Consider the following 27,791-nt stretch of genomic DNA (forward strand, 5'->3'; position numbering starts at 1 on the left):
GCAACACATTTGATTCGCTTTCTTGATGCTCGTCTGTATAGCTTGGTTGTAATAAGTGATTGTTTGAGTTACTGTTTCCTTCTTATTAGCTTGAAGCAGTCTGGCCATTCCTCTCTGACCTCAGGCATTAAAAAGGCATAAGCCCCCAGAAAACTGCTGCTCCCTGGATATTTTCTCTTTGTTAGAAATGGTTGGGTGGTAAAATCTCAGTAGGTCAGCAGTTTCTGAAACACTCATTTCTTCCTCGTTCTGATGCTCAGTTTGAACTTTAGTGGGTCATCTTGACCATGTTTAGATGCCTAAATGGAGTTACTTGATGACTGGCTGGGTAAATATTTGCTGTTGAACCAGTCTATGCAATGAAGTGGCTGGAGAAACATCTATGTACTTTTTTTTTTTATAAAATAGAAACGTTCTTTTCCTTTGTTTTTGTTCTTATTCTCCCATTAGCATCCAACAGTTCTCATATCTATATCATATATGATAATTTTTTTTATGGGCTTTTTATTCTTTTGGAACACAACAGCATCCACACAGAGGTGTTTAACATTTGTTTGTTTGTTTGTTTATGTGAATAAAAGATTTACTAGGCAGCATCTGTTGTCAGTTTGCTGAATAGTGCATTGATGCACAGTCAGCCTGAACTTTGCAAACGGGGGAGTGCGGACCAGAGTGCACTGAGGTGTGAGCTTTGAATCCAGGCAGCTGTGAAAGAAACCCTGTGATGCAGAAACATGCAGTTTGCTATTTTACTGCAAAATGGCTTCTAAACTCAGCCTGGACTCCCAAGTGGCTCCTCTCGCAGGATACAGAACAGGACCAGAGTCTGAAATGGTGACACCTCAGTGTCACCAAGTGTTAGATAGCCTGAATGTAATTAAACGTGCACAGGAATCCCCTGTGCACGTTTGCTCTGTGTCTCGCTTTCACAACATATTATTTTTGTTAGTACTGTGCTACGTGCTTTAGGTGTCAATCAAGCTGAAAATGCCACAACAACAAAATACTACAGAGGGAATGTGAATGTTTTTTGTGAAGATTTATTACTTAATTTGTAGAGCAAGAGCTTTCTGGAGCTGCCCTACAGCACTACCACTCACACTTTATTAACTCTGATCCAGCTCTGTGGGAAACCTTTGTTTCCTTTGTGCAATAAATTTTGAAAACAAGACCTTGCTACAAAGTCAGACACTTTTATTGAGTGCTATATTTTTATTTTTCTAACATTCCCAGTTTAGACAGTCACCCTCAAAGACTGCTGAGAACTAGTCTGTATAGTGCCGAGGTGGGACAGAAGTTTTCAGGATTTGCTGGATTTTTACGGGGTAAAAAATGACTGCGTGTTAGCAGTTGATGTTGAATTACTGCTGTTACTGCTTGCAAACTGCAGCCAAGCTTTTAATGATTGTGTCTGAGGATGCTAAGTATAGAACGAGCTTCTGAAGATGATGTTGAATGAGCAGATGGTTTTGTGGAGTAGCAGTTTCTTTTGCAAGTGCGCCATACTGTGAAAAATTTAATGAGCTCTTTGTGTTTTTGTTAAGAGGCCAAAAAAGTGATCACATAGAGCTGATTTTAAGGCGTGCTGGAAATCTGATCACTCTCCCTGACACTTATGTTTGCCTATGCGGCTGGATTATCACTAATAATTAATGCATCACATGCACAGTACATGTAAATGCTGTATATACTTAATATCTGTTTTTAATAAGAGGACATAACCTCAGCATGATTTCAAGTGGTCATCTCTGATGTTTTTGCAAGCCCCACTGTTAAAGATCCCAATTTGAAGCAGAAAAGTGGAGATTTGTTGGAATGCTTTACTGCCCTCCATTTTCAACTGTTTATAATATTTTTCTGTGTCTGCATATTTTCTCTGTGCACATTACTCATCAGAATAAAAAAAGGAACTATGAAAACCTCGACCAACTGTCCTATGACAACAAGCGAGGACCTAAGGTATATTTGCATGGTCAATGCACGCCGCCCACCAACTTTCCAAACGTAGCAACTAGAAACCAGACCAACCAGTCACCAGCCGACCCAGAAATGTCCCTCTCTTGGTAGCACGTGTTTTCTTTAATTTTTACTTTGAGACATTTCCCTATGATTTAAATGAAGAATGATTTTGTTGTGAAAAAAAATCTATAATTTTTTAACATAAAAAAAAAATCAGTGGCCAGCGCCCCGCTTTTATCATTTTTCATTTTTTCCTTCAGTAAAGGAATGCATGTACTCAGAACACACACACTCACACACACAAAAAAAGTTTGCAACTCCATTCCTTTGTGGAGAACCGGTAGTGTGGGACAAAACCGTTTCCCAGATGCTACTTCCTCCTGTTCTGTAGCACTTCCCTAGTTTTCAGCAGTTTTTTTGTTGGGGGAAAACGTCCCTCTCACCCCCCTTCACCTGTTTTTAGTTACTGGTTGCATTGACCTTCTTCTTTCCCCCTACCTAACACATGCACGTCCTTCTTTGGAGCCTTGATAACCCTCAGTTTGCATGCAAACAAATGCAAAAGTTTTTTTTCCCTTCAAGCTTTTTTTATTTTTTTAGTTCAGCCGGTTCCCCTGGATCGCTTTCCTTTTTATATCTCTGTCTCTCGTTTTCAAACAAAATCGGCCAAGCTCAAACCAAGAAGGTAAAGAGGCAGCATGGTGTCTGAGGTAGGGGAAAGTAGCTGGCTTGACCTTCCTTATGCCCCAATCACAGGCAGAGAAAGTCCTCCAGTTCAGCCAGGAGACTAACTTAACTGCTCTGCTGCTGGAGGCGAAAGAGCTGGAGGCCCGAGTCATCATCCTGTCCGCCAGGTGAGGTTTTTTATTTATTTCTTTTTTAAATAAATAACATACATATATTTATAGACCTGCTGGAGAGTGCTTCAAAGGTTTCAGCTGCACTAATATGGAAAGTTGTAGAAGTCCTGCAGCTCTATATTGAGCTTTGTATTTACTTGTACTTACATTTCTGCATTTCAGAGGAAAAGAATTCAAATGTATTGTATTTTCATAGAAATGTGTCTATGTGTTGCTACAGAATATACACTTAGATTTCTTTTTGATGTAAGTAATCATACATGATTGATAGTGATGGATTCTGACACAGGGCATCAATGTGTCCAAAGCCTGACATTAGTTTTTGTCATTTCACTCAGTATAAGAATAATATAGCTTGAAGTAAATATTGTAAAAGTGGATGCAATATATTAAATATGAGTGGGGTGTTTTTTTGTTTTTTTGTTTATTTTTTTTGCTTTTAAATTAAAATGTGGGTAAAGTCAGCCTTAGGGGTTTTTGTCATCAAGTTACAAATATGTAAAGATCTTGTGTGTTTAGCAACTTTATGATAAACGTGTCTCCCTTATATGAAATTATGTTTTGGGGATTTTAAGAATATAAAGCAGAGGATTCTCTGCAGTACAGAGTTGTGTGTTTTGGGGCCTTTTTCAGCTTTCATAATTGGCTGCCCGGGATGATATGGGATAGACTTCTGAAAAAAATCTGGGATGCCAGTTTAGCTCACGTGGTTGAACAGGTGACCATGGTTTCAAGTGTGACTCCAGGTCTTTTGCTGAGTGTCTTTCACCATTTTCCTCTCTAGCTCGTCACTATTCTATCAAATAAAGATGTAAATATCCCCCCGAAAATGACAAAAAAACTGAAATGATAAACCTTTAACATCAATAGAAAGCCATTTCTTCAGACTAAATCATAAAATGCTGTGCAGACTAGAGAGCTTCATGCTGTTCTCAAGGAAAATGAACTAGCATAAATGTCCATCCATCCATTTTCTTCCACTTATTCAATTCAGGGTTGTGAGGGAACTGGAGCCTATTGCAGCTGTCATGGAGCATGAAGTGGGGTTCACCCTTGACAGGTTGCCAGTCTGTCGCAGGGCTACAGCTAAATGTATCGTAACAATTTACTATGCGACATGTACACGATTGGAAGAAAGTTATTGGCTAGATTAAGGGGGAAATGGCCTAAAGATATTTATTACAAACCAGAATTACAAACTTTGTCTAAACCCTTAAAATTTAAAAGCAACAATTACATTTTCTTTGGTTTTGTCCTATAATGAGTCATGATGATCTATTTTTAATAAAAAGTTTTTAATTAAAAATCCATGAGTGTCAAAACTTTAAATTATTAATCTTTTATATCATCATGGCTGACTTTGTTTCTAATGCTCGGAAAAGCCGTCAGGTTGGATTTTGTTTGGTATTTTTTGTGATTCATGTCACTGCTCCTGTTTTGGTTACCTGAAAGCCTTGACAGACTCGCATACCAGATCAGCATCCTCTGCTGGTTAAAACAAATGATTGTCTTTTATTGATTTAATTTTAACAAATTCCAGCGAGGAGGACGCTGCCGCAGTGTACAGGGCTGCCCGCTTCCTCAACATGACGGGCTCCGGCTACGTGTGGCTGGTGGGCGAGCGTGAGATGTCGGGTAAAGCCCTGAGTGAGGCACCAGACGGTACGTTCATCCAGCTTAGATCACTGGGAATGCACCAGTTTACCCCGGCTTTACTAAGAGGCCGAGCATAACACACACAGGATTAGAAAGATTAACCATTTATCAATGGGTTTATTACATGATTATTTGTATTACTGCTTGTTTCGTGTTGAGCATTTAAACGTTTAAGCATTCTTTGTTTAAAGGTTTAAATGTGGTGTGTATTTACACTCAGTTTTTACTTTAAATGTGTGTGTATCCTGGCTCATCCAAGGCTAAATTCACTGTGCTAATCTGCCATATTAACATCCTGGTCTCTAATGAATTATAAAGGGAGAGTTTTGCAACAGATAACTGATAGAATGGTAAGCCACAACAGTCTTTTTGTATGTATTCGTGGATATTTTTGCACATGTCTCACAGGTCACGGTATTTTATCACTTTCTGGTCACAAATGTCAACCGTTTCTCCCCCAGGCACTCAAACACAAGCAATCCCCGCAGAGCGTTTGTTGTCCTGTCCATGTCCAGTCTCTTCCACCTGCACTGCAGCTTCTTTTAGGAGCCTGCAAGACTGATGGACCTGGTTGCAATCAGAAAACTTAGCTGAAGTTGGATTGTTGCTTGGTTTAAAAGTAGGCCTGGTGGTATTTTTGTTTAGCGAGAACACAAATAATATTTGTGCCTGTGCTGAGTCCTCAAACTTTTGCCAGAAGGGCTGAAAAATATAAATCCAACTTCAAGGGACTCCTTGCACATGCTGCGAAAAGGTCATCGTGACAACATCAGAAAAATGATCCACTTATTTCTGCTGTCTTGACTCATAGATGTCATTTTATGAGACACTCTTATTGAACTTACCCCTCCCAGTGGATCAGAGCTGGATCAAGCAGCTGATGTCTGACCTTTTTTCAGGATGTTTAAACTGGAGGCCCTATAAGTTTTTTTCCACTTTGCGCATTGCAAAAGGCTCCTGAGACAGTGTGCCTTGCTCAGGAAGGTGATTATCTTTATGTTGTTGGAATGCTCTCAGGTCTAATTGGCCTCCAGCTCATCAACGGGAAGAATGAGTCTGCCCACATCAATGACGCAGTGGCTGTGGTAGCTCAGTCCATACAGGAGCTATTTGAGAAGGAGAATATCACAGAGCCTCCAAGGGGATGTGTGGGCAACACTAACATTTGGAAAACAGGACCCCTTTTTAAACGGTAAGCTTGGCACAGAAGCTTTGCATGTTTCATGGCTTTAAAATAATCCTTTTTTTAATCTTATACAATATATGGCCCAAATGTTTCGGCTCCTCTACCACTTCCATCTAAAGCAAATTACAACTGATTGGCTTTCCCTTTGTAAACAAAAGGTTTGAACAGCAGGTGGTGGGGCTTTTAGTATACCATACAAACCTATTTAGTTTAAAATAAACTGTCTGATGTTGATTATTTAGAGTAGTCTGAAGCCTGAGCTTTTCTCTCAGAGGTTTTAATCATAAATACTGTGGCTTCTTCATTAGAAATCTTTAATATGCGCAGCTATTATTACAACAGTTTAGACAAAATGTCATATAAAAAATGTCTCAATTAAAAATAATTGGAAAATTAAGATATGTTAGAATTTCCATTATTGTGATAAAGGGCAAAAAACATATTAGACATGCTCAGGTTTAATTACTGAAACAGGCCTGCAATATAAATAAGTTGTATGCTGCATTGCAGTCATTCTTCGCCCATTGTTGACAGTTTTAACAGATTCATCAGATTCATCAGGTTTTCCTGAATGTACCATAAACCTTGTATTTGTTATTTCCAAATGAAGCCAGTGAGTTTCAGCTGACCCACTTAGAGCAGCTTCGAGGCAGCATAACAAAATATAAAGCGCTGCCTCCAAACAAATGCAACAGCAAGTATTGTCAGCACTCAGCAACCACAGCTCTGCCTTTCATTAACAAGAGATGTGGTGAATCAATTTTTTTTTTTTGCTTCATGCACTGAATTAAGAGCCCTACACTGAGCAATTTACAATAAAAACACACTGTTACACTACCATGAGATGACGCACAATGGCCTTACATGGGCACATTTGCACTGATTCACACAGATAACAGTTTTCATGTGCTTGCCACAGGGTGCTGATGTCATCTAAATATCCCGAGGGTCTCACAGGGCGTGTGGAGTTCAATGACGACGGAGATAGGAAATACGCCCACTACAGTATACTGAACTATCAGAAGTCCAGACTCATCCAAGTTGGCATATACAATGGAACGCAGGTACACAAAGGCACCTACAGATGTCCATTCCCTGTTTTATACTCACAAACCATGTGTAGATTTTGTCTAGCCCACATACAGAATCATCTATTTTTTATTTATTGTGGGTGGGTGGGAGACAGTTTTCTATCTATACCACATACCAGGTAATGTACATCTACTCTGCATATCTGTGAGCCTTTGCATAAAAAGGCAGTTCAACAAATGCTCTTTTCTATTAGAAGGATATTTCAGATTCTTTTACTCATCATATGATGACAATATTGGTAAGTGTAGCACAAATGTCATTCAAAACCCCTGGATGCAATGAGGGCAAGAAGAGAAAGTGGCAAGATTATGAAATCAGTCTTTCTTTTTTTGCAGTCCTGATGCATTGCATGAAATGGGAAATACAACCAATCATGAACCCCAAGTATACAACAGAAACCGATAAAGAGGAAATATTTCACTTATTTACCATTTTGCAAAGCACACAATAAGCTTCCAAGTACATTTTTTAGCGCTGGCTGCTAATTTACTCACCATGAAAACAAAGGTTTTAGTACATTTTATTAAACTTTAGTGAGCAAACTAAACAAACACAGCCCTTGTTTTGGCTCTAAATGGACTAAATGGCGTCATCAATCTTCCACTGATCCAGTTCAGGTTCATGGGTGAGCAGGAGCCTATCCCAGCTGTCACAGGGCAACAGGCAGGTTACCAGTCTATTGCAGGGCTAACACAGAGAGACAGGCAACCATTCACATTTTTGGCAAAATTAGAGTTGTCAGTTAACCTAACATGGATGTCTTTAGACTATAGGAAGAAGCCAAGTACCCATAGAGAACAATCTCCATTTAGAAAGGCACTAGGCGGCAGATTCAAGCTCAGGACCTTCTTGCTGTGAGTCAATGGTGCTAACCACCAAACCACCATCCTGCTCTGGTCCACTAACGATGTATTCATCTGTGAGAGTGCCGGCCTCACTAATATCACTAGAATAGAACTGTTGTACAGTTTTAATCAAATCCAAGCACAATCAGAGTGTACTGAATGTAACAAATTCAGTTTCTGATTCTAATTTTACTGCTTGTTCTCTGAAAATCCCTGCAGTTTGTAGCAAGTAGACTAAGGTGTAGCATGTGACTTACTTCCCATTACCGCTAATCCAACCCTTCTGTAAAATGGAAGCTCTTTTATAAGCCTTGTTTCCATCCCACTCTATTTTAGCTAATGGTGGATATTCAACTCAGCCAGGCAGCCGATAAAGGCTGCAAGGATCAGCTCTTCTAAGCTCTTCAGTTATTTGGCGACAGGTGGAAAAGTAATAATTTCATGAAACCCTGTATCATACAAAAGTCAGAGGTTGATGCAATAAATAAACTGCTGAGCTGTGGTTATGTAAAGCTGACTCATTAGTGATGCTCACCCACAGTGCTGAAGCCTCATCAGCAGCAGGCCTTCTGTCAGCACTCACCTATAATACTGTATATGTGTGTGTGACATCGCTACAGGTGGTAATGAACAATCAGCGGAAGATTATCTGGCCCGGAGGAGAGACTGAGAAACCACAGGGCTTCCAGATGTCCACTCGACTAAAAGTAAGACACCTTCACTTTGCTGCTGCAATGTGGCACTCATGTCTACACGGATAGACTGCGGACCTGAGCCGAAATACTCGTGTTGGACAGTGTGCTAACATCTCTCTCTCGCAGGGAAGCTAATCTGTGTTCCTAAAGCAGAACTGACATATTTGCTGTGACTTTTATCTCTTCACTTCTGTCTTAGGCCTCGAGAGAAGCTCATCTGTATCCTTGTTTGTTATTTTTACTTTCACCTGTCCATCCTTGCACATCTATATGTTTTGGTGATGTGTAATGTATGTTTTTCTCCTAAAGCAGATGCATCTCCAACTCCGTGATAAACAGCTTTCTGTCCCGTCTGTTGTAGATAGTGACAATACACCAGGAGCCATTTGTGTATGTGAAACCCACTCTGCCTGACGGTACTTGCAAGGAGGAAATGACATTAAATGGAGTCTTAATTAAAAAGGTTATCTGCACTGGGCCCAATGAGACCATCCCAGGTAACACATCAGGGACGTTTACATTATCACTGTGCTTCTAGCGCACCCGCCAAACATCCACCGGAGATGCATACATATATATGCAGCAGGTATCTATATATGTATGCATGTAGCCATTCAGACTGAGTGATTGTTGGGATGCTGGCACACACCTGGTCTGTGTGCAGTGAGGCTGTGTGAGGTTGTCTGCAGTGTATCAGTGTGTCATGCATTCTGTGCAGTCTACATGCGCCGCCTTTGGATTCAAAAAAGCAAAAACAAAAAGAAACCAACAACAAATGAACCAGTTTCCACCAGGGTGTGCATAACTTCCAAATGTTGCTGTTTTCGTTACAGGACGCCCAATCGTACCCCAGTGTTGTTATGGATTTTGTATTGATCTCCTGATAAAGCTGGCTATGACCATGAACTTCACCTATGAGGTGCATCTGGTGGCTGATGGAAAATTTGGAACTCAGGAGCGGGTGAGTTTCACATTAAGATCCATGGTTGGTGTATTTTGGCACACAAGAAGAATATATTTTCCATCTGCAATAATTTAAATCTGGTGGCATGGCTTTATTTTGGGACTTTCCTGTAGTTCCACGTGAATGTGTTTAAAAATCACTCAGATGTAAAAAGGAGAACATTAGCTCAAGGCAGCAAAATTATACAAATTTCCAGTTGTCAACTACCGATGAGTAGATGCCTACCAGTTGCAGAGTGGCCTGCAAGCCACCAAGCACTTCCAAGGTCACCAGGTTCAATATAGTTTTGGGTATTTGTCTTTTTGGATGGCGTTTAATGCTTTTGTTAATCGTTTTTTATGAGTCACACTTACTTCACAGGCTCAGAGAACTTGACTCACATTGTCTGTCCTGTCTTCTAAATAATTCAGAAGACAAAGGCAGTAGAGTGCCATTTAGATTTAATCATGTTTATTTTTGACTCAAGTCCAGCTGTTTTACTGCGATCCGGCCTTCTGCTGCACATCCTTCATGTGGTTTTGCTTTCCAGATGCTATTTTTTCTTATTGATTGCCATCTTTGCATCAGATCACTTATATATGAGCCGTAGCTGTCTTGTTGCCAGATTGTGTTTTTACTGCACCGCTGCCATATCTGTTCTGTGAGCCATGAAAATGGAACACATACAAACTGTACATACCACCACTTGTGTGCTGAAGATTTATTTTTTTTTGTTGTTTTGGCAGGGTTTGTTCATTTTTTATGAACCCCTCCTGGGAAAGAGTTGGGTTTTGTGCAGATAAAATAGGACACATGCCCTGCTAGGATCAGCTATATATAACCTAACCTTGTATTGCTCAAGCAGCACACCTTCATGAGTGCACAGAAACTAGACTGTGACTTATCTTTGTAACCAGTCCAGTCTTTGGTTTCTCTGTTTACATTCTCAACAGATTGCATTACTTTCCTGGGAATCTGCTAATCATCAACTACAATATTATAAAAATATGTTAACAATGAGCTATCAGCAAATATTATTGTATAATATAAAAAAATCTAAGCTATCTTATTTAATAATAGTGGCAATGTTACTATTAAACTGCACTAGTTTATTTAAGATGAAGCTACTACAGGCCTACATGAGGTGTGACTTATGTGTCTATTAATTCTGATGTGCAATAGAAAATGTAATCATTACATTTTTATAACCCAAGGGCATCTTCTTTTTGCTCCTGTTAAATGCTTGTAAATGATGCTCAATTTTACTTCCATCTAGGAATTTTTTTTTTTCAGTTCAACAAGGAAATAAATTAGTGTGCTAATAACATTTTATAGCCTGAGGACATTTTGAATGGAATCACACCATTTTGAGTCAAATCATGCATCATTTGGAAGCACAGAGCCTCAAAATATATAATGAATAAACCATTTGAGAATCACAACAATTATAAATGTATACTACAGTGCATAGCACTTGGTAAAACAGTAGTTTCTTGCCTTTTTCAGGCATCTCTCTGAGCATATGTTTGTTCATTAAGTATGTACTGTAATGCACATTGTTTTTAAAGGTAATAGTCCAGCATACAATATATTCCTAAGCTTTTAATAACTGTAGTGAAATGCATTGCTATGAATTGTAAAATTATGCTCTATTATTAAGAAGTCTAAAAATGGCCAACACATTTTATACCAACACAAAAGTCATATTATGTCCTTCAAGAAATTGGTGCTAAGATTTTCAGGGGTCCCTGTGAAAATGTTCATCCTTCTAATGGGTCTTTAGCCCCAAAATCTCAAGAGCACAGTCCGCTGTACATAGGTGACCTGAATTAGAAAGGACATAAAACAGATTTAATCACCTCCTATTACCATTATAGTATGTTCAGTGCTGGTTTCATGTACCATTGCATGTTTATTTTTTAGAGCATTATTTCTTATTTGTCACATATTAAACAAGGATGATCTCTTGAAACTGAGTTCTTCCCAAAACGGGAGTGTGAGGCTGTAACATGTCGCAGAAGCCGTAAGAACTGCAAGAAAGCAAAAAGAGAAGAAACTGGATACGCTGAACTGAAAACCTGCAACCCTCTGAAACCTGAAACTCTGTTCTTTAGGCAAAGCAAGAACACGCTGTTCTATATTTTTGATGTTTACTTGGTTTAACCCAAATCCTTAAATCCTGAAGCAAATCTGCGGTCTAGACAACAGCAGGGCTAAAACTGATTCAGATTCTCAACTTTCTCAACTCCTTCCATTTTGGGACTCCAGGTCAACAACAGTAACAAGAAGGAGTGGAACGGCATGATGGGCGAGCTCCTGGGAGGCCTGGCTGACATGATTGTAGCCCCGCTGACTATAAACAATGAGCGAGCCCAGTACATCGAGTTCTCCAAACCCTTTAAATATCAAGGCCTCACTATCCTCGTTAAAAAGGTAAGCAGGATATTTGGTACTTAGACCTATGACTAGGGGAGCTGCATCTATTGCTTACTTATGCATCTGTTCATTTATGTAAAAATATAATGAAGCAGAGACAGAGATTGTATGGCTTCAAGAGAGATAAATTTTAATACAATTTGCTCAGCTGTGGCAGAAAAAGGTAGTAGAGGTGGTTTCAAGATACCATCTATATTATTTGTATACCAGGTTAATGGCAACATGATAAAGAACTACGTAGCTGCAATTTAAAGTGGTGGATGGGGATCAAATCACCCCTGACAGTTTGGAAAAATATTGATTAGATCCGTTAACTTTAATTTCTATAGGTTATTAAAATCTCTAAGTGGACAAAGACCTAGAGGGAATATGAGGTGATGCAGTATCAGTTAGCTGTTGCCTCTACCATCTTTCTTTGAAAGAAATGAATGCCATCTGGGAAGGATTAGCCATGGATTACACATCTCAAACAAGTGTTAAGATAATGCGTTGTCATTTTCTGTCCTTGCAGATTTTCGCAGACACAAAAATGAGCCTGTAACAGTAAAAAAGACACAACTGTGTTCAGATATAAATAACACTGGTTAAAACGTTAAAGGCATGGAAACAGTCAAACTTATTTTATCTCATGGGCCAGGTTTAAACCTATTTGATGTATGTGAGTGCATAATAACCTGCACTGTTGTGCAAAAGACACCCTTCATTTTTGATCTTGCATTTTGCATTCTGCATTTTAGTCAGAGGTGTTGGGGATTTTGCCAAAGATGGAATCGAATTATGAATGCAGAAAAATACCATCAGGTTTTGACTCATCATGCATTAGCATGTCGAAAGTGTGGCTTCATTTTCCCAAACACACTGCCAGTGCATCAAAAGCATATCCACTGAAGCAGTGTAGGATCATTCTGACAGAGAATAGAACAAAAGGCAGCCAACATCCAAAGAAAAGCTTTGAATGTCCTTCAAGAACCCTGAAGAACTATTCCTGAAGACTACTTAAAGAAAGTACAAGAAAGTTATCAAAGCAGTCATGCAAATATTGACTTGAAGTTTATAATATTTGTACAGTCTCTGATTTTGCTTCTGTTTTTATCTGTGCATGTTTCACTGCATACATTTCCCATTTTCCTAGCTGAATATAAAGAAATGAGGGATGGCTCAAGACTTTTGCACATTACTCATAAAAAGACCTCAATTTTTTTTACCCATAGTACATTTTGAAAAAATTTACATTTAACAAACCACACATTTACAGAACATATGATCGTATAAGTTGTTTCTTGTTAGAATCCTACTTCAGTGCAATATGGAAGGTCATGGGTTTTTGTCAGTAAAAAGACTGTAAAACCTGACAATGAGTCAGACCAATGGTTCTATAAAATTCAAAAAGAATTCATTATCAATCGATAATCAACTGCCTGTATCTGTTTTCAGGAAATTCCTCGCAGTACACTGGACTCGTTTATGCAGCCGTTCCAAAGCACGCTGTGGCTGCTGGTGGGTCTTTCGGTGCATGTGGTGGCGGTGATGCTTTACCTACTAGACCGGTTCAGGTACAAGGGGGGCCTGTATGTGTATACATGTATCCATATGTGTATGAACGACTGTGTGTGTGAAGTATATGCGTGTGTGTGTGTACATGGACTCCTGAGCACTGCAGATCTTCCCTCGATGTGGACAGCAAGGCAGACAGAGGTGAAGATTGGTTCCAGTCATCCCACAGCTCTGTGCCTGTGCCACCGTCTTCACCCTGTTTTCTTTCTGAGGACTTTGTCTTGCTTCGCCCATTCATGTTCAGTTTTCCTCCCTTTTTTGGGGAATCACTGGGTTTTTCACATTCAGCAGGTTGTCGGACATTTCTCATTTTATATCTTCTGCAACCCTCCCAATTTCTTCCCATAGCCCGTTTGGGAGATTTAAAGTAAATAGTGAAGAAGAAGAAGAAGATGCCCTCACCTTATCATCTGCCATGTGGTTCTCCTGGGGAGTATTGTTGAACTCTGGTATAGGAGAAGGTGAGTCATACCCAGTTGTTGACCACTGAATTTTCTCTTTCCCACAGAGCTCCTGGATGATGTCTTCTAGTCTTTGAACAGTTTTGCATTTGTAAAAGGATTGATATCAAGTGTCTGTGTGGCTCCAGGTATCCAGCTGCCACTGTCACATTTTTCTTTGAAAACGACAAAAAAAAAAAAAAAAGCTGGTACAGCTTGTAACAGTTTTGTTATCTTATTTGATTTTCTGTCAAGTGTTTCCTTTTCATGATATTTTATGAGTTTTATATATGTATATAAAAAAGCTGCTTTTGCCTTTTCTCTTAAAGAGAGAGCCCTCTCTTTAAGAATTTGTACTCATAAATATGCAAACAAACTGATCTATCCTCATAAACTTAAAATGAAACCATTAAAAATCTATAGGACTGGGAGCCAGTTTGTGGAAACCATGTTGCCGCGCCATCTTGAATACAGTGGATATAAATACTGTCCCCAATGTTGTTCTAATTGCTTATTGTCAGCAGGTTAGACACACGACCCTGTTGTCTCCCGACTATTGTTTAGCTAACTAAACAATAGTTGTTGCTTATTGGCTAATATTATGCCAGCTTATGTTTGGCTCAAGTGTTTTAAAAATCACACTTCCCCTCTAAGAAACAGTTTGATTAAATTCTCACATGTTATTTAAGTTTATCCGCTAAGTGTTTGAGTCCAGCAATGTTAGAGCCCCTCCAAAGAAAGATTTAGTTACACTAGCTAACAAAAGCTAACAGAGGCTAATAGTGGCTAACAGCAGCAACATCAGAAGCACTTACTGACTGAAAAGTTCAGGATATCTTCAACCACTCGACACAGTATCGCTGTCATGAGTCAGAAATTATGTTCACAGACTCATCGACTTATATGAGAATCCTTTCACAAAGTTTTACATCCACGTCAACATGGGCGCTTCTTACAGCATCTGACAGCACTCACTCCAGAAGAATGACAGCCAGAGTTTTTGAGATGACTGTGGGCTAAAATTGTAAAACTACTGCAAAATATTTAATTGACACATATCCTTTTTTTAATTCCTGATTTATTGGTGAGTGTTGATATTATTAAAATATGTTTATATCATGTACAAAAATGTAGCAGAAAACAGTAGCAAAGACACACCCGCCTGGTGAGATCATTATGGGAAAATGCGGAGTGCTCTGGCTGATATTAGGAATATCCACTTCACTGCCATCACACAGATCCAAAATCAGACAACATCTATCTGGAACTAATAGTGTAAAAAAGTTATTTAATTTTTTTTTCATATTCTATATGAGTATCCAGTATATATGACAGAAAAAATAAGCTGAAATTGACAATTACTGAGATGAAAACTCAAAACTTGGACTCACCACACAGGTGCACCACGTAGCTTCTCAGCGAGAATCCTGGGCATGGTGTGGGCTGGTTTTGCCATGATTATTGTGGCTTCCTATACTGCCAATCTGGCTGCCTTCCTGGTGTTGGACCGGCCTGAGGAGCGCATCACCGGTATCAATGACCCACGGGTATGTGAAACAAGGAGCTTTTTACTACACATTACCTTTTTTCAATCATATTAACAAATATATACACTGATTGATTTTATTCTTACTTATTGTTCATCAGATTGTGCTTTTCCTCGTCTCTTTATGCAGCTGAGAAACCCATCAGACAAGTTCATCTACGCCACAGTGAAACAAAGCTCAGTGGATATCTACTTCCGGCGGCAGGTGGAGCTTAGCACCATGTACCGCCACATGGAGAAGCACAACTATGAGAGTGCCGCCGAGGCTATCCAGGCCGTGCGTGACAAGTGAGTCTCGGCCAGGCCGGGCCGACCAGAGTACGTGTCGGCCGGCTGTTCGACCTATCAAGCACGTAGACCAGGGCTATTCCAGTTAACTCTAGGGGAGGGACATGGACCTCCGGATCAGGTGGAAGTAGTAGGCTTTACTGCGACATTCCCCCTGATTCAGGCCCATCGCCCAGCCAAGGCAGGTTTCCAGGGACAGCAGCAGGTGTGGACGTGTCAACAGCACTGACAACAGTGTGAGGTTGAGCTAACATTGAGTCGAAGAGCCCCCTTTTTCAGGTTGTACCCAGACGAACATCTTTGAGATTGGGGGAATCCAATGGGGGACGCGCCCTCACCCATCTGGCATTGGATTTCATTTGGGACATAAGCAGCGGTAGAGATTGCTGGTAAACGCTGACTGACACACACGATGTGGTGTGAAAGAGAGAGAAGGGTGGGAGCCGTAAATGTGTATGTAAATCATTGTACTGTTGCACCGTAACCCCCTCCTTCCCCTCCTTCCCCTTCCTCCCCACTTCCTCCTCCTCCTCCTCCCTCCCCCTGCCCCCACAGCAAGCTGCATGCTTTCATCTGGGACTCTGCGGTGCTGGAGTTTGAAGCCTCGCAGAAGTGCGACCTGGTGACCACGGGAGAGCTGTTTTTCCGTTCGGGCTTTGGCATAGGCATGCGCAAGGACAGCCCCTGGAAACAGAATGTGTCCCTGGCCATTCTCAGGTCTGTCCCAGCCGAAGCTGCATTACTCGTATGACCTTTTTTTTTTTTTTTTTTTCTTATCAATATGATTTCATGGTCACGTATTGACCATTTATAGCCATCCAATACATTGCCTTATGTCACATCTTTGTATCTCCCCTTTCCTGCCCTGTTTGTCTGGCTGTCTCTTGTCAAGTGTATCATTGTTTGTCAGTACACGTGTCTGTACAGCTGTCTGTGCTTCATCTGTGTTGCTAGCTGGGAGTAAGCGGCTCAAACATTCGGTCATTTGCGGCATTCATTAACTCTGTTACCTCTCTCCCCACCACCCCCAACCCCCTGCAGTTCTCATGAGAACGGCTTCATGGAAGACCTAGATAAAACCTGGGTGAGATACCAGGAGTGTGACTCAAGGAGCAATGCCCCAGCCACACTCACCTTTGAAAACATGGCAGGTATGGTCCTTATGGCGTAGAGAAAGCGTTAAAAGTGATTGGACAAAAACTGCAGTGGTAAGGTACTGTAGCCCTTTTTTGTCCAATACCTTTACAAAATCGTTGTTTTAGTGTCAGCGTGGTGCTCTGTGGGTAGTGTGCCGTACAGTATCTTGTCCTGTGATTTCGTGCGGTTGTGGTTCTCTATTAATATTGTGTAGTTTGCAGCAGTCGTCGTCAGTAGGAGCTGGTTGAGAAAGGAGGGGCGACCACTGAGCATGACAGTCAGACCATGCGTTCATGCTTAGTGGGAGCAGGGGAGATGTAGACAGGAAACTCACGTATCCCTGTGTCTGCTCTGTTTCTGTTCATGTGTCCCTCCTTCACAGGGGTATTCATGCTGGTGGCTGGAGGCATAGCAGCAGGGATCTTCCTCATCTTCATTGAAATTGCCTATAAGCGCCATAAAGACGCCCGCAGGAAGCAGATGCAGCTGGCCTTTGCGGCCGTCAATGTCTGGAGGAAGAACTTGCAGGTAGGATTGATACCCTGCATCCACTGAAGGTGGAAGGGTCAAAACTGGGGTGGAAGAGAGCCAGAAAAACCTCCCTTGAATGAGGGTTGATTTCTGTTTCTCAACCTATCTGAGAACCTTTGGGGGGGGGGGGTTTAAGTAGTGATCAAACCGACAGATCACCATACAAGAAACAGTGATCTCTGATGCCTACATATAATGTAAGGCATGCTGAGTGGCCACCCTGTGGGTTTAAACAGTTCCCTGAGGCCAAATGCACCCGTGTCTCTTGTGTGTGTGCCTGCAGGATAGTAAGGAGGCTTCTGGAAGTCAAGCGGTGGCTGGAACTCCCTCTTTAGTATGTAGTAGAGCCATTTCCACCGTCATGTCACCTCTCGCTCTTGGCGTAACAATAAGATAATTAGAGATTCTCTCACACAATAAATCTCCAAATTAAAAATCTCCACTACCCACGTCCATGGCATGAACTAGTAGTTCTAAGCTGCTGCTGTGGCACTATATTCTTCATAAGGTCATATGATTTGTACATGGAAAGCCAGCGGAAAAAACAAATTCCCTGCCAGAAACATTGAAAAAACATTATTAACAATGAATACTCTAAGGTTGATGCACTTTGCTCGCGACCCCATTGATTTCCTTCTCTCTGGCAGCAAAACTAACAGCAGCCAAAAGCTGATAAGACAAATAGAGCATAAAGAGCAAAATCAATGCCCTGGCACAATCATACGGCAGTGACCGTTCCACAATTGTCAGCATAAGTGAAATGTGCAATGCTGCAGCGCACAGTGTGTCTCCTTATCCACCGCAGTGTTCATGATGCAGACACCGAGCAAGAACTTAAAATCTCGCATGGCAAAGGCTTCGTGCAACATTGCCTGAACAGGCATCAATCTAAAGGCTCAGTTCACTCAAATATAATTTTATAAGTCCTTATTTTTATACTTGCTCTAGTGGTATCTAACTATGCAGCTAACTTAGATTCATTTTCAGGGGTTTTCATAAACATTCACGTAATTAAAAAAAAAACATAAATGGAACTTCTTTGTAGTTTAAAGTCATTTTCATGGCCAGATACCACTATGAACATTTTTGTTTTTTGTTTTTTTTGAATGAACTGACCATCTGAGCTATAATCAAGCGATAAGTTCCTTTGCTCAGCCAGTGAAGAACATGATTTCCCCTGCACTCCGATGCAATCAGTGCAGCTTTGAAGGTACAGGGTTTCCACATTTGATGGCCAATCACAGCCTGAGTCTGTGATGTGGCTGTGGCAGTCTGTCTGCTGTGTCTCTAAGCCTTGAACCAAGTGAAATGAGACAGCAGGGCTGGAGGAAGGTACAGTATAATTATCACAAGTGCCTGTCAGCAAATCAATGTCCTTCTAAAAGTGTCTACCATCAAACTGATAGCTGTATGTAACTGTCGTATGTGTCCTCATATAGATGTACATATAGATGTAGGCGCATACAGCAGATGAATGCATGCAGGGGGGCGTCACTGAGAAAGGAGAGGGACACACTAAACTGCCCGCAGACTAATGTAATTTATATCCATGTCAGTGATGATCATGCCGATTTCTCTGCATCACTAAACAAAGATGGCTCATGCTTGCTCATCTTGCTCATTCACCATCACTATGGGCCCAAAAGCTAAAATTGCTAGACACACATTGCTCTAACTATAGCTATTACAATGGCGTCTTATGCAAGAAGCGCTGAGAGGACCCATGAAGTAAGGCTAATCAAATCTGCTTTGCATGAAAATTATTCAGGATCTTATTCACACTGTTTAGGTGCGCTGATTTGATTACTCACGGTGATCTAAATTTCTGAAATTAAAAATGACAGCTTGGTTTTCTAGGGTACAAACTCAATCTAAGATCACAGTTTATGTGGCCTCTTCCTTCCTTAGTACAGCAATCACTAAAACCTCAATACCCATTACTGGCATCGTTTCAACTGCTTCCATGTGTGTTTTTTGTTATTATGTGCTTTTACTGCCTCAGGTTGTTGTATTATGCAAAGCAATGTGCAGGACTGTGCACCCACATACCTTCAAACAGAGGCTTAACTTCAGAGAAAGTGCACTTCTGAGTAAATCTGTTCACAAAGTAAAATCCTCACTAGTTGCCACCTTTGCATTATCTCTGCACCCGGTTATTTGTAAAAGCTAAAAGCTCTCAAACAAGAAGTTTATTAGGTGTCACACCAACATGGCATTGGTTTTGCAGACTTTTACTAAGAAATAAAAGTGTGTGTGTGTAGGTTGCCTAGGATTATAAAACTTTACAAGCTGTAGCAACAGACATGATGAGTGAGTAAAGGGTCTTTGGAGTCAAATGTATTTGTAGTTTTTCGAGTTCTATAATGAGAAATGCTAGTTTACTGGGGCATTTCCTACTTTTACCAAATTTAGCTAATGCACATGCATTTTTGTGTGTGAGAGCTTGTTATTTGGTTGCCAATGGTGCCTAAATTATATTAAGGCTTAACTGTCCCTTTTAAATAAAGGCATGATATATAGTAATGGGCCGAAGTGTCCGCTTATTCCATTATCCAATTTGTAGAAAGCAAATCTTAGTATAAACAGAACCAGTATGACTTTAAAGTAAAAGTAGTTGTGCCTTTCAAAGTATGTTGGTTGGAGGGGAAAAGAATTAAGCCAAACCGATAAAGAAATAACCTAAATAGCAAACACAATTAATAAGTATAAGTGTTACACAGTCATCTATCTGTCACTTTACCATAGCTGACTGTGAATATTTTGCCTAAGGGTGCGACCACTCGAGTGTAACGATTGCTATAATTCATGCAGGGTGTGTAAGTAATAACTCATCTTCATCTTTAATAAAAGCTGTCTGTTACATTAGGACTGGGTCAAAGTGAAAGGCTACTGCTGATCCACTCTCTCTGTTCTCTTTTTTAGAGGTGGACAATGTAGCTACAATGTGAACATTTATATTATAAAAAAGTTACATTGTGTTCCATTACTAAGAGACTACACATGTGGCTTCTACATCTGTCTTTTCAAACAGATGTTACTTAGAAGTGCACTGTCTGAACCAGATTGAACCTGATGATAGTTTGGGATGAAAACAAAGCGTCAGAAAGTCTGCTGCGTGACGATAACAGTGATGTTGTATAATGATGCTGGACTATGACAGCTCACGTCTGTTTCCAACGGGAAACACGCAGCCGATGTACACGGTGCAAGTCCCATGCCGCTCTTCATCTGATGGTCCAGCATGCCCTGCATGGCCGGGACTGTGCACACGCAGCGCCTCATCAGGGCTCTGGATGGCCGGGCTTCACTCCTGCAGTCTAACATGTGTAAGAAAAGGGGAAAGTAAAGATTAAATGAACACCTGACGTCACTTGGGCATTGATTTTTCTGAACCAAGACCAATACGCACGCTGACTTTAACCATTTACTAACACGAGATGTCATCTTCCAACAGGAAAAAGATATTTTTTGCACTAAAATCAAACGGTGCCGTGCACCAATCACTCCTCTGCCAGCTTTCATCTATCCTGCACATGAGATAATACCTGCTCGCCACCTGATATTATGTCATCAGGGGGTTGAGAGAGTGCTGGTTGGCGGGGTGATGGTGGAACAAATGTGCCCTGAAAGAGCCTAGTCATGTGACCTGATGAAAAAGGATGAACTGCGGGGCCAGTGCTGGCCAGGATTGATTTGTCGTGCTATTTGTTTTGTGTTACTTAATCTATGTTCCCCCTTTTATTCCTTCCCTCCATCCATAAAACGATTTGGCATGTTGAAATTCACACCACACTGCCCCGCCCACCCCAAGGGCCTCCCTTGCTGCTACTAATCTGTCATCCTCCACTTATACTTTACTAACATCCATCTTAGAGTGCTTTTTTTATTAGAAGTAGCATCTTTTAGCTTTCATTTGCTCAGTTAATTATGAATTTATCATTTAAACACTGACTTTTGTTTTTGCGCTTTAATTTCAGTAGAAAACAGGCTTTTTTGTTGCTCTAGTAGACAACCATTCCTTCTTATTTTTATCCTTATGCTCTCCATCTCATCCCATTCCCTGGTGTGTGGGGTGAATTTCCATTATACCCCTTAAAGGTATAATGACGTTAAATGGGCTTTAATTACTGACTTATGTCGCTGTTGTTTTCCTTCTATGCATCCAATACTGTAGCTTTTTTATTATTATTTTTTAAAACTTTTTATACCTGCCTGGCTTTGGATGTGGATGTTTGCTTTGCTAGTTTTGGGATTTTTTTATCTGCCATTTTTGGTTCCCTTGGCTTTTGCTTAAGGATATTCTTTAAAGTAATAACAATCCAAGTGGATGGACATTTATTTTATTTTTCTTTTCTCCCCCTATGCAGCCCTCTTCCTCTGTAGAGACTCAGGATGTAAGAATACCTTAATATGAGTTCTTAATATGAGTTCTTTTTTTATTGTTGCACACAGACATCCAGTAATTGTGCTGAGAATAGCTGTGGGGCACTCTGATGGTATGAGGGAGGGAGGGCACCAAATTGGCTCACCATGTTGTAAGAATACGGTTAAAAGTGCTTCTTTTTTTTATGTTTTTATTTTATTTTGACAGGTACGCATTTGAAGATGTTACCTGTGTGTTACTGAGTAAGAGTAGATTGAAGATTAAGCATGTGCTGAGATGAAGAAGTGGCAGCTTTAAAGTGTGTGTGCACTCACACAATAGCGAGTGTACGGGTAGACTATTTTAGATGGTTTAAAACCTAGGTATCACACCCACTGACATCTTTACTAGTCATCACTCATTCCAGTGCATTTCTAGGGCCAACTGAATGTGTTTCTAGAGGACTACTGTGCCATCTTGTGCAGTCCAAGTGTGATTATGTTGCATAAAATGTAGACAAATGCCCTCATATCAGACTGAACAGACTTTGTTCACTCTCACATCTAACAAGCTTTATCCCCTTCTTTCTCCCTCTTTTACATTTCCAAATGGTGTAGTGTTTTTCACAAGGACCCTCCCAGTAATTAGTCTATTAAAAACATAAGGTAATCTATTGGGGTGGCAGTGGTTTTGGTGGTGGTGGGTAGAGAGAAAACGGGTGAGACTGAAACCACGGTTATCACCCCAGCCATAGGACATGAATAATGTTTCTACATATATTTATTTTAGGATAGGAAAAGTGGTAGAGCAGAGCCCGACCCCAAAAAGAAAGCCTCTTTTAGGTCCATCAGTACCACCCTGGCCTCCAGCATCAAGAGACGTAGGTCCTCCAAAGACACGGTAAGGAGACGGAAGAAGCGACACCTTCCCTTGTTTATTCTTTCCTCTCTTTCCTCTTCTCCTCCTCTGTCTCTGCTTCCATCTCTTTGTCTTTCGCTGTCCTCTCTGCCCCCATCCCCATATCTGACCTCAAAAGAGTCCCATGTTCCACTCACTCATTTCCACACGACTCCGCTGGCCTCTGCCACATGTCTGTCCCTTCACCATCGATCAGCCATTACCATTTAGCTCTTATGGTTCCTCTACAGCATAGAGGGCATCAGTGCAGGATCTCAGGTCAGGCCAGGCCAGGAGCTGGGCTCTGAATTTGGAAAGGGAGCGTCCCAAGTGTCCAGGATTTGGGGAAAAAGGGGGGAAGGATTTAATGGGATTAGTGTCTTCTGGAGGAAGGGGCGCGACAAAAGCAAGCAGTCTGCCAGTGGTGTTTTGTCTTGGGCTGCTCTTCCTCCCTGCCTCTGGTTTGGACGTGGATTCTGTCCGTATTTGGTGGTGGTGGCACTGTGGTACGTGTGTGCGTGAGTGTACAGTATGCGAGCGTGTCTGTTTATACGTTTCTGTTCATGTCCTGTCGTTTTGACTGCCTGATCCTTCGTATATCCATTGTTTCTTTGCACCAATCCTGCACTTCCTCTGTTTGGGTTTCAGCCGCTATTGGTTTGCTTATGGTTTGAAAAGCATGCGCTGGTGTTCTGTCTTTTTTTTATTCCCAAAACCCTTTTTTTAAATTTAAGGTGACGTCCAGCCCTCCCGAGAAGAAAACTAATGTGTTGTCATATTTTTCGGCGTGTCTATTTCAGGATTCCACTCATGGATTTCTATTAATCAATTTACTTTTTTGCGTTATCATATTTTGTTTGTCATAATTCTTGTTTTATTTCCAGTGTCCTTGTGGTCCGAACTGTGCATGCCTTTTGCAGGGTATATTTTCAGGTCGTGAAGACAGTCGACTTTAAGTTTTACATATTGTTTTTATTGTGCTAAAAACTCTGTGAAGCCTTAGACTCTCACTGTGTTACGATGCAAGAATAAATACAAGCTACTGCCCCCCCCCCTTCTTTTTATATCACTCCTTTGCTGCAGCACAATGAGAGTGTCAGGTTTTCTGCATTCCTTCACAGTTCAGTTGAAAGGCCCTGCTCATTGCAGTTTGGAGATTGCACTACACAAGCTTGGATCGCGCTGACAAACCGGTGACCCACGGTCATTTGTGCCCAGCTGATCTGCCAGGCATAGCTGGTTGTTAACCAAATCTGGGCTTTATAAAAGAATGGCAATAATTTGTGGAGATAGCCTTCATAGCCTTTTGCACTAACACTATGCTTTGAATGTGTTTCTCTGGAGAAATGTAGCCTATGGCAGCAAAGATAACAGCTTGCAACATTTAAAAAAAGTTATGATTTGATTTTCTGTTTCTCCTTTCTTTCTCTTCTGTTAACTATCTGTTGTTGTTTTTTTGTTTTGTTTTGTTTTCTTAACGGATGTTTCAGCAATGAAGCCAAGCACCTTTACTCTTCCCCGGCGTTTTTCCAATAGAATTTCTTTCATTTTATGAGAAGAAGAGCGGGATCGCCACTGCCACTTTGTCTGTATGAGGTTTCGGATGCTGGTTTGGGAGCCCTATTGGGGGGAAAAAAATGTCTCAAAGTGTAAAATGAAACAGGATTTAGTGTAATTACAAAATATGCTCCAATTGAAAGACCTGCCATCTTCAGTCTTCGACCATTATTTTTGATTTTATATAAATGTTCTTCTTTTCTATTAATGGATATCAATGGACTTGAGTGTCAGTGTCCCTCACCCACATGCCACACTGCTCCTCTCTCCCTCTACAAGCATGCTAATTACTTTAACTGTCATAGATGTAGTAACCGTAGAAGTAGTAATACTCTTTGTAGCTGTTCCATATATGACAAAAAACCCCAACAAAAAAACATCATCATAGTTGTGCTGAATAAGTAGCTTTTAACTGTGGTTGTGATGTCAGTGAAGTGTCTCTCTTTTGCTGGTCCACTTGACCCCAGTAGGGTGCGCTGTTAGCAGGCCCTCAAGGTACAAGACATGTGGAGACCCAAATGGGGGCTGTAAGCTATGTGATGATGCAACTTGCGGGTCAAGGAGATGAGGGACATCCACTCTGACTCCTATTTATTACCTTAAAATAAAAAGCAACAATTTTCCCATTCAGTCTGGATGCCCCCACATCTGTCAGCATGTTAGTTGCATCATACCAACTTCTGAAACTCACATGCTTGAATGTATCGGCTCTATCGGCTTAAAATGAGAGGTGCTTAAATCAAAAAAAGTGACAAATGAGACGGGTACACCTTCCCCGTTTTGGTTCTGAACGTCATTAATGTGCAGTAGTAATGTGCTTAATGTAAAAAGAAAAGATGCTTTCCTGCATGCTTTGCAACACAGCACTGTGAGTCAGAATTTTGATTGGCATGTTGAAATTAGCTGAATTGTAAAGGACATAATGCAGTTACTCCACCCAATCTCACTGTGTTTCAAAACATGAAGCAATTCTACAAAAACAACATGTTCTGCAAACTCGATTTATGATGTATAAAGCGGATTCTGTAATGTAGGATTTCTGTGGTTCTATGTAAAAGATAACATTTTAAAAAATGGCTTACTGCTGCCAAAAGCACTAAAAAGAACACTCAAACGAAGCACATGCATGGATATGGGATCTTGCCTCCCCTCTCAGCATTGTAGAAACCTATAATTCAACATATTCTGCTCTTAAAGAAGCACAGTGATGCAGGGATTGGACGTAAGAGTCCGACATAGCAGCACTTGTGCAATCAGCCCAAAATTCATGTTCTCCTCTTGAGCTAAATATAGAGAAGCTGCCTGTCTGCATGCACACAGATGACTGTGGGGGTGATAAATGAGCTGCCCATTTTATCCATGGCAGGAAGTTATCACCCAGTCGTGTTGCTGAGGCAAAAAATAAAATAAAAAAATAAATGACTGCTGTTGTCAAGACTCTCGGGATCTTACGTCAGCTCCAAAACTAGCCCACCTCAGGCACAAACTGTTCTACAAAAATTCAGACTTTAAAGAAAATGACACAAAATTAAAGTCTGCCTGAGAGGGGTTAGAGCAACATCCTGCTTCTGCAGAACACAGTTGTTCCCTAAATTAAAATGAATATTTAGACAATGCTAGGACAACAACAACATCGGCAACAAAAGGGACACTAAATTTTGTCAAGAAATGACACCCTGTTATGTGTCTCTCTTCCTCCGCCCTGTTTTTCTTCACCTCTGCAGCAGTACCCACCCACTGACGTCACGGGCCAACTCAACTTGTCTGACCCGTCTGTCAGCACAGTGGTGTAAACGGAGAGGGCGACAATGAGGTTCACTCCCCAAGGAGAGAGGGAAAGAGACGAGGGAGGAGGAGAGGAAGCCAAAACCGAAGCTTTTATTTCACCGCCTGCCAGCGGAGCTTTTGAGGAAACTGCTTGCTGAGGAACTGGCTGAAAACTTGCACCTTTCTTTTTCTTTTATCTTTTTTTTTTAAAGACGAAATGACTTTAATGTTCGTAGGGTCCCTGAGCATGCACAGAAGAACCCATCCGACATATACAATCTTTTCCTTCTGTATATTGTTACCTAACTTATTTAACCTTGTTTTGTCCCTTTAATTGCACACATTTACTTAATGTTTGATGTTTTCCAATTTCCCAAGCAGCTCTATAGCTTTTAGCAAGCCAGGTTAGTTCAGCTAAGTTTATGGATGAACCAGTTTGGCTGCGAGTATTGTACTGGACATTTCACTTCCACTTAGGGCCTAGAAGTCACAATATTTAATATTTCTTAACAACATATACTGCAATACAAGATGATCTGTAAGCTCCGATGGAGGTCAAGTATTTTTTAATAGGATATACCTGTGTTTTTATCCACACTTTATAGATAAAAATGTACTTTATTTGGAAGCACTAATAATGGCACTACAGAAGGCAGTTGGCTAACCATGTCAACCAGAGAAGATGATGAAGACATGGGTGTGCTTGTAGATGAATGGTAATACTTATAGTTATTTTAAAGGGTATACATCAGCTTCTGGAGATGAACAAATTGAACTTTTCCCCACTTTAATTTTGCACTAACCTCAAAATTTGCATGTGTTTCTATTTTTAACAACAATTCAAGTTTGAAGTATTTAGCTTCACTACTATTTATAGCACGACATATGCAGGTGATATAAGAAATAACATCCTACTTAATTAGTTAAATACTAGTGGTGTCTTTCATATTCAGCCATATTTGAGACAGTTGGCTGTGAGCCATGCTGCTGTTTTGGGACGCCCTCTCTCTTCCTCTCTCCTGCCGCCGCCGCTGCAGTCTTTCTCATTTCCAGTCTCCAAGGGGTTGCATCAAAGGGCCAGGTTTTTCACCCAACCAGCACTCGGTCTTTCATGCAAAACCTCCTCCCCTGTGCAGCGCCGGAGAACTTTTACACGAAGGAAGCCGAGTGAATTTGAAAGCTTCGCTCAGCTTGCAAGCTCATGTGCAGGTTTGGTTAGATGCAAAAACAGGCCGTTTCCCAATTTCTGGAGATGAGAAACCACTGCTCTGAAGAAAACTGTAACATTCTTTCTGGTGTCTGGCACTGTATAGCACTTTATGATGAGGAGTCTCCCCAAACTGTATTTAAACAAAACACCGATTCCCAAAACAGAATGACAGTCATACATGTTAAATTCTCCACTGTAAAGTATCTTACCGATTTCCTTTTTAATTTGCTTTATTGAGAAAAAACAGAGCAGGATCTACAAAGTCTTTATAGGATTAAATGATTTTAATTTGAGCAAAGAGGTTGCTTCTGATCTCATTCAGGCCTGTGCATGCTTATGTGTTATTATTAGTGCTTTAGTTTGGATGCGTGCTGTTGCCATGTACAGTTAGCTGAGCTGTGAGGAGCACTTAAAGTCGAATGAAATGTAAATAGAGTCTGGCTCTGTGTAGATGAGGTTCATGAGCTCGTACAATGACTGCAGCTGGGAATGTCTTATACTATAGTTACACAAACACAAAACAGGTGTGATACACAGGCATGCATCAACACACACATATACACATGCATATACGCACACACACACACACACACACACACACAAAAACATTAAGGGAAGATTCACTTGTTTTTCTTACCTTTTCCAGTGACGATCTTGCATTGAATCATGTTGTTTATACACCTGTAAATAAAATACACTTACATTGTCATGTCTAATGAATCCTTTGCTTTAATACGCTAAATATAGGGCTCCAACTAACAACTATTTCTCTCGTCAATGTCAAGTAATTCTTTCAGTTAATTGATGACATCTATACAATGTCATATAA

At 40.7% G+C, this 27,791-nt stretch overlaps 1 protein-coding gene across 4 annotated transcripts in view; it reads left to right on the top strand.

Annotated features, from left to right (window-relative positions):
- grin1a (glutamate receptor, ionotropic, N-methyl D-aspartate 1a) overlaps nt 1-27,671 on the top strand; it is a 37,077-nt gene extending 9,406 nt beyond the window's left edge. Inside the window, exons 4-23 of one of the 4 annotated variants that reach the window (XM_063478865.1) lie at nt 1,897-1,959; nt 2,716-2,813; nt 4,360-4,481; nt 5,493-5,667; nt 6,581-6,725; nt 8,219-8,305; nt 8,655-8,790; nt 9,127-9,254; nt 11,505-11,669; nt 13,107-13,225; nt 13,575-13,687; nt 15,065-15,213; nt 15,343-15,500; nt 16,056-16,217; nt 16,542-16,651; nt 17,020-17,165; nt 17,452-17,502; nt 21,536-21,562; nt 22,321-22,431; nt 25,710-27,671. In XM_063478865.1, coding sequence (XP_063334935.1) covers nt 1,897-1,959; nt 2,716-2,813; nt 4,360-4,481; nt 5,493-5,667; nt 6,581-6,725; nt 8,219-8,305; nt 8,655-8,790; nt 9,127-9,254; nt 11,505-11,669; nt 13,107-13,225; nt 13,575-13,687; nt 15,065-15,213; nt 15,343-15,500; nt 16,056-16,217; nt 16,542-16,651; nt 17,020-17,165; nt 17,452-17,502; nt 21,536-21,562; nt 22,321-22,431; nt 25,710-25,778 — 2,334 coding nt within the window. In that variant the 3' untranslated portion in view covers nt 25,779-27,671. Of the gene's footprint in view, nt 1-1,896; nt 1,960-2,715; nt 2,814-4,359; nt 4,482-5,492; nt 5,668-6,580; nt 6,726-8,218; nt 8,306-8,654; nt 8,791-9,126; nt 9,255-11,504; nt 11,670-13,106; nt 13,226-13,574; nt 13,688-15,064; nt 15,214-15,342; nt 15,890-16,055; nt 16,218-16,541; nt 16,652-17,019; nt 17,166-17,451; nt 17,503-21,535; nt 21,563-22,320; nt 22,432-25,709 lie in introns of those variants that run through there. The other 3 variants (XM_063478863.2, XM_063478864.1, XR_010094344.1) reach the window with 3 other exon arrangements.
- Nucleotides 27,672-27,791: the final 120 nt, after the last annotated feature.

The sequence above is a fragment of the Pelmatolapia mariae genome, linkage group LG7, assembly GCF_036321145.2.
Source record: "Pelmatolapia mariae isolate MD_Pm_ZW linkage group LG7, Pm_UMD_F_2, whole genome shotgun sequence".
NCBI classification, from domain to species: Eukaryota; Metazoa; Chordata; class Actinopteri; order Cichliformes; family Cichlidae; genus Pelmatolapia; species Pelmatolapia mariae.